This window comes from Cupressus sempervirens, chromosome 2 (genome assembly GCF_028749045.1).
Source record: "Cupressus sempervirens isolate cs-2001-9-10 chromosome 2, ASM2874904v1, whole genome shotgun sequence".
Lineage (NCBI taxonomy): Eukaryota > Viridiplantae > Streptophyta > Pinopsida > Cupressales > Cupressaceae > Cupressus > Cupressus sempervirens.
The window spans coordinates 143,894,554-143,901,929 of NC_143119.1; the positions used below are offsets into that span (position 1 = coordinate 143,894,554).

General features: G+C 32.7%; 1 protein-coding gene across 1 annotated transcript; it reads right to left on the minus strand.

The window, feature by feature from the left end:
* Positions 1–849: 849 nt before the first annotated feature.
* On the minus strand, positions 850–7,031 carry LOC149571449 (ammonium transporter 2 member 5-like). The gene is made up of 3 exons (XM_089809193.1): positions 5,631–7,031; positions 2,930–3,215; positions 850–1,664 (listed from the first exon to the last, which is right to left on the minus strand). Exons 1-3 carry the CDS (start codon positions 6,216–6,218, stop codon positions 1,123–1,125), a joined length of 1,416 nt encoding a protein of 471 aa, XP_089665319.1. The 5' UTR covers positions 6,219–7,031; the 3' UTR covers positions 850–1,122.
* Positions 7,032–7,376: the final 345 nt, after the last annotated feature.

Genomic DNA, 7,376 nt, shown 5'->3' on the forward strand with positions numbered 1-7,376 from the left:
TTTTATTTTTTAATATGTCTTTTATTTTTTCTTTTCTTGAATTATGATATCTATTATATTAAAAAACATTGAAATAAAAAACATGATATTAAATCTATTTAACTCAATGAATGTTACAATAAAAATTGTCAAACATTGATATTCAATGTTTATTGGTGGAAAAATGTCACTTGTAGTAAACATTATAGAATAATATGTACGGATAAATTTGTGTCATTTATGAGTCTAAATAATCTATTCTTGTTTAAAGATCCATTGTTTTTAGTAAACTCAAAAATGGTTCTCATGTTTTAAATCCTATAAATAAACATTTAGAGATATTTGTCTACAGTCAACATTGTTTGTAGCACCCCCCTCTTTCTCGATTAAATTAAATCTATCTACTTATATTTAGATTCACAAACTCTTATTTTTACCACTATCAATCTTTGTATCTGGCATTTTTTTTTTCTTCCTAAATGTATTTTTCACTCTTCACAAGAGATAGGGACTCAAGCTCGAACAAAACTCTTGTTAACTTCATTATCCACCCGCTAAGAACTGCCAATAGTTATAATTTAGTTCATACAATGTAATATATCAAACAATTGTTCTAATACAAAGCTAAATAATGTGAAGTTGATAGTTTTTGAATAAGCATTTTTTTAATTTTTGAAATTCTATAACTAACATAATTAATCTCATGATTATGATTGATTGCAAGAACATGAAACCCTGATTCAACTTTCCAAACTTATTTTTTTAAAGAATGAATTGAAAATGTAAATCCGCTTCCATCATGAGCATCAACTCCAATCACTAGAAAGCAAAAGGAAACCATGAAGACAAGCTATTACACTAAGACCAAAATGTGAATGATAATATGCACACTTTATATATACTGAAAGGACTAAACTTGCAAACATCAGGAATTCATTGTATCGTAATCTAAACTCCCAAACCCCATTATTTTCATCTACTTAGAAACAAACCCAAATCACCTATAATCCTTTATCTCAAGTATACATTCCTACTCATATTTGTAGGGTGACATCTTTCCCCATGTCTGCTTTTATTATTATTACTATTATGCACGTATAGAATATGTGGTTGTAATAATGAATAAGACCAAACATGAGATTCTTATAATGAGAAGCCCCATTTGGTGGCAGTCTCCTCGGCTTCATGCTTGCTAGTACTTCTGAATGCGTCACCATCACCCCAAATAGCGTAGGCCTCTTCTCCATGAGCTGCATCATCTCCAATATCAAGTGCCTTATCAGACATACGAAGAGGAACAATTACTTTGATCACAAGGCATATGATGCTCGTCACAACAACGTTGAGACCAATGATAAACAATGCGGCCAAGGCCTGATAACCCAACTGCCTTGGACCTGATCGCTGAAAACGCCCATTGTCATTCTCATAGTGGCGTGCTCCATAGATGAAGCCTATTGGTTTTGGATCCACTGAGAAGTAAATGTCACACAAGGTGGGGTGGGCAAACACCCCTGAAAGAATGCCCCCAAGAAGCCCTGCCACAGCATGAGTGTGGAGCATTCCCAATGTGTCATCCACCTTCCGGAGAAAGAAGAGGCGCTTGTGAAGTACCATCATTGTCATCCATGGAATGCTTCCTGATAATAGTCCCATCACCATGGCTGCCCATGATTGCACAACTCCTGCAATTGCATGTAACACATTAGTTCTTCATTTAGAAAGGATGATGATGTATGTCTAAGTTGTTTTCAAGTTGAACTCATTGACCTATGTATCATAACTTGTGGTTTACAAGAATTTGTCTCATATAAGAATGAATGTTCACACATACAATGAGTGATAATACTATCATTCACAAGAACTTTACTATCAATGGTTCACAAAAACTTTATAAGTAGTGGTTCACAAGAATCCATCTTTCATTACCCAAAACATGAGTCCATGAGAGATGGGTTCTTATGAACTACTATACAAGAACTTTACAAGCAATGATTCACAAGAACTTTTCAAGTAGCAGTTCACAAGAATCCATCTCTCGTTACCCCAAACACAAGTCCATGAGAGATGGGTTCTTGTGAATTACTCTGCATGAAACATGGGTGAATGAATTTGCTAATTCATTCTCATGAGAGATGAGTTCTTTTGAACCACTCCTCATGAAACATGGGCCAATGAGTTTGATTTGAAAACTACACAATTGAATCCTAATAGCAATATCATAACTTTGACTTGTAGTGAAAATTGTCACATATTTGTCAAGGAAATAGATGTTACATGCGGGATTAGGATGTTGCTATTAAGATTCAAGAAAATAGTTTTTGAGCTAGTCTAATTGACACGTGTTTTATGAATATTGGATCTCATGAGAAGGAATTTTCAAACTCATTCACCCATGCTTTATGCATAATAGTTCACAATAACCCATCTCTCATTGGCCTATGTTTGGTGTAACGAGACATGGCTTATTTTGAACCACTACTCATAAAGTTCTTGTAAATAATACATTTAGCAATCATTGGGTATAAACATTGCTTCCATTAGATTCAAGTCAGATTTATCGACCTATGTTTCATGAGTAGTGGTTCACAAGAATGCATCTCTCATGAGAATGAATGGTCATAAATATAATGTGCGCTAATGTACCATTCATTATCATGAGACAAAGATTATGTGAATCACTACTAATAAACATAGGTCAACGTGTTTGACTCGAAACTACATAGTTGAGTCATGATAACAATATCATAATTTAACTTGTCATAATAAATATCTTACTTGTAAGATGTTAACTATAAAATTATATTTTAAGATCAAATAGATGGGTGTAAGAAACCAAGAAAGAAAGAGAAATACACATAAAACAATGAAATCAGGTAAGTCTAACCCTATATTTGTGTATTGGGTACATGTGAAGAAGAAAGAATAAATGAAAAATGTAGTGTATAACCTGCTCCAGGAGTAATGCAAACAAGACCGGTGATCATTCCTTGTATTGCACCCACGACTGAAGGCTTTCCAAATACAAACATATCAAGGCATAACCAGGTTACGAGACTAGTGGCAGTGCAAACATGTGTGTTGAGGACTGCCAAAGAAGCAATTTGATTTGCAGCAAGGGGAGCTCCTCCATTGAAGCCTGACCATCCAAGCCACAACATACCTGCCCCTGCCAACATCAACACTACATTATTGGGAGGAAACTGTCCTCTATCTTTAGTTGACCTAGGGCCCACCTGTAACCACCCACAAGATTAGAGATTTGATGCTTTCACCATTCATTATATTAAAAAATAAATAAAAAATCCTTGGCTAGATGTAAGATTTGATCTTAATGGTGAGCCATTAAAGTAAGGATGTATCATAAATGTCATCTTAAAAACTTGCCATCTTAAGAACTTCACACTTTCTTGTTAATTGGTCTTTGTTTTCTTATGTTGTGATGTTTTACAAAGAAGATTTACAATTTTACTAGAGTTGATTAATGCATTACTATAAAAAAAGACTCCTCTTAAATATGATTATATCCATGATCAATTGTTAATAGTAAGATGCTTTACCATTGAGGTATTAAGGAACACTAAAGGTATTAAATATCTATATGTAAAATGCTCGAATACGATGGAGAGGTAATTGGAACGACGAGTATGAAAGTTCTACTTGTGGAATGGATGGAGAAGGAAGATTTGAAAATACACAATCATCGTTTTACTAAAAATGTATTGTTATTAAAAAAAAAGTTCTTATATAAGATTTTAAACTTGAATCAAGGAACAATTAAACCATTATGTTATTGAACAATTAACATTAGCAAAAAATGTCAATTGAGACTTTATTTTGTTGAATTAATTGGTAAAAAATGTATGGGCAATTGAAAAGAAATACAAGTATTTACTTAAAATTTTATGAAAAATATGATACTTAATTTAGATTAAAATAGTATGTGTGCATTAAGAAAAATAATTAAATTTTAAATTGATAACTAGTTATATGTCAAATGATTAATATATGATCAAAATTTTAAAAATAAATATAGTGCAAGTTCTTATTAAATGACAAAATCAATAAAATAAAGAAGAAAATAAAATATATTAAAATTATTATGATTTTAAATTATAGATTTTGTAATTAATTATGTGTATAATATTTCTATAATTTATAAAACTCAAATAATTATTAAAAATGAAAAACTCAATAAATAATTTATACTCAAAATTTTCAAACTTTTACAAATTAAATAGCTTTTCATTAAAAAATAATAAATAATATACCTAAACAAAATAGATACTACAATTGAATTGAAATAACATGTATCCTAGTATCTACTTAAAAAGTTGTGTGTCTATTTTTTGTTAATTGATCTTTTAATTATTAGTAGTGTCTCTAAGAAAGAAAGAAATGTTCTTGAATGTAGAGAATTATAGATTAAATATGAATTCAAAAATCTAATCTATTAATTATGTAATTAATGATACTAATGCAATAATATATAATCATATAAAATTGTGATGAAATAAAAATAATAAAATAATTGAAAGTGATGTAATTATAAAAATTTCTTCTCATACTATATCAACAAATATTTTATAATAATATAAAAAATATCTTCAAAGAAAAAATGTAGTTAATATAATTATATTTCTTAGGAAAATTCAATCAAATAGTTCAAAAGTCATTATTAAAGTTTGTATATAAGATTTATTTTAATACCATTAATTTTGGTCATGAGACAAAGAATACTATTAGTATGTTTTCACTATACTAATAAAATTTTTGATGTATATATTTAAATATCACGTATTATCTTTTAGTATCTTTTATTACTTTATTATAGTTTCATTCTATTATTATAATACTTTTATCACAAATTTAAGTCTTAGTTTTCAAGTCAAACTCAATGACTTATATTTATGAGTAGTGTGTTGTGTTTTTGAATGAAATGAGCAAATTATCTATATTTATGAATAGTGTTTGTGGAGTTTTTGAGTCAAACAAGAAATGAACCTCTTTTATGAGGAGTGATTTGTGTATTAACTCAATGATCCATGTTTCATTAGTAGTGGTTCATAGTTGATATAGTTTCTTGGTTGATATAGTTTTTTGAGTCAAACTCAATGATCCGTGTTTACTCAAAGATCCATATAAGTTGTGGTTTTTATGAACTACTACTCTTGTAACATGGATCATTGGGTTTGCCTCACACCACTACTCCTATAAGGTGGATCATGGAGTTTGACTTGAAACATTACTTATGAGCCACTACTCATATAGCATGGATTGGTGAGTTTGACTTTGACCACTACTCATGTAAGGTGGACCATTGAGTTTGACTTGAACCTTATTTCAAAATGGATCATATAGCCCTTGCTCATGAAATCTAGGTCATTGAATTCAATTGAAAAGCTATATTATTGAAGTTGATTAGACCCGTATAGCTATTTGTATAATTCTCAAGTCAAACTCGATGACTCATATTTCATAAATAGCAATTCACAGTTCTTGTAACTTCACGAGTAGCAATTTACAGCACTTGTAGTTTCGAGATCAAACTCTATTCAAAAACTCAAAATAGCTTCATAAATAGTAATTTACAACACTTGTAATTTCGAGATCAAACTCAAACTAAAAAAACTCAAAATCAAACAACTCACCCAATAGGCCGCCGTGAAGCCTGCAATGCCCGAAGAAAGATGGATCACATAACCTCCAGCAAAATCCACAGTTACAATCTCGGTGTGAAAGAATCCAGTCCAGAGAGCATAAGCTCCAATGGAGTAGGAGAAAGTGAGCCAGAGCGGCACAAACAACATCCAAGCCTGAAAATTCATCCTTCCCAGAAGAGATCCGGCCACCAGAATGAGCGTAATGGCCGCAAACACGAACTGGAAGAACACATTCGTAGCGCTGGGCAATCCATAGCCAGGCCACTCGTCAAGAAGCTGTTTTTGCCCCAATGCCAAAACCTCCGGCCTTCCCCAGAATTTGGGAATGATAGTATGAGTAGGATTGAAGGAGAGATCATAAGCATACAGCATCCACAGCACCAGCACGGCCGCAAATGCATAGAGCGCCATGAAAGCCGAATTGATGGCCCATTTCTTCTTCACGATGCTGCCATACAGAATGACGAGCCCCGGCACCGATTGCATTCCCACGATAGTTGCCGCCGTCATCTGCCATGCGTTGTCTCCAGTGCTCAGCCATTCTGGCTTTCCTGGAACAGCCGCGCTGGCACTCATTTTTCCTCAAGTACGAGGTCTTCAGTTCGAGTCGCGCAACTTACGAAACCCTACCTCTTCGAATATGTTCGTTAAAATGAAAATTTTTCTTGACCTTTTAGTTCTGAAATCTCGAAGCATTTCGTTTACTTAAAGTCGTTTTTTACAATGGATCGGATAATCGCTGACGAATTTCGCCGATTTTCACTCGAAAATGGTTAGCCGATCGGCTATATTTTGTCCGGGAACCCTATCTAACGCCGGGAAACGAGTCTTCGGTTCGAATCACGCAACTTACGAAACCTTAACTCAAATCATTCACAAATTTTGCGTACAAAAGAGAACTTTAGGTAAAGATATCATTTTTCCCCCTTTCAGCTCGGAAATCTCGAATCCTCAAGTCGTTAGTTGCTTGCGATGGATCAGATTACCGTTGACAAATTTTGGCCGATTTTCGTTCGCATATGATTAGCTGATCTGCTATATTTTGTGCAGGGTTTTGCCGGAAACCCTTACGCCCCGAAACCAGTCCGATTCATGCACTTGAAAATATAATTTGTTTTTTCAAAGCTTTGAACAGATCAAATTCGATTTCCGAATCAAAATCGGGATTTCGATCCTGCGATCAGATCAGAAGCAAAAAATTTCGTTTAAAGTGCTGCGAAAATCTTGACTCCGATTCTCCAGCTACAAATCCGATGCTTTTCGATTTTGTTGTTTTCCTGGTATAAATTGAATGAAGCTGCAGCAGCTGTAGGGAGATTTTTTTCGGTTCGATTTGGATCAAACAAACTGTCCATTGATATTCATCCCTGCCATTCAACTGTCTCAGTTCAGTTCAGTTCGCATTTCTATGGCCTTCATACATACATAAATATATAATATATAAAACAAATAATGGTTAAACTAGTTTGCTGAGTAATTTATATACAGAGACAAAATATTTAGATATACTAATAAAATAAAATATCAGAAATAAGATAAAATATATAATATAGTATAAGTTGAAATCAACACATATATAATTCTATGATGATTTTATCGATGTATATGGGTTATCAACATATATATATATATATAAAATTCTATGATGATTTTATTGATGTATATGGGTTATCAACACACACACATACATGCACACACGCACACACAATTCTATGATGATTTTATCAATGTATA

Bases quoted from the DNA above. Each gene is read 5' to 3' on its own strand.
- LOC149571449 (XM_089809193.1), bottom strand. From the start codon at position 6,218: ATGAGTGCCAGCGCGGCTGTTCCAGGAAAGCCAGAATGGCTGAGCACT. The intron at 3,216-5,630 runs GTGAGTTGTTTG...GGGTGGTTACAG, and splicing joins GCTTCACGGCGGCCTATTGG to GTGGGCCCTAGGTCAACTAA. The intron at 1,665-2,929 runs GTTATACACTAC...ATGCAATTGCAG, and splicing joins TTGCATTACTCCTGGAGCAG to GAGTTGTGCAATCATGGGCA.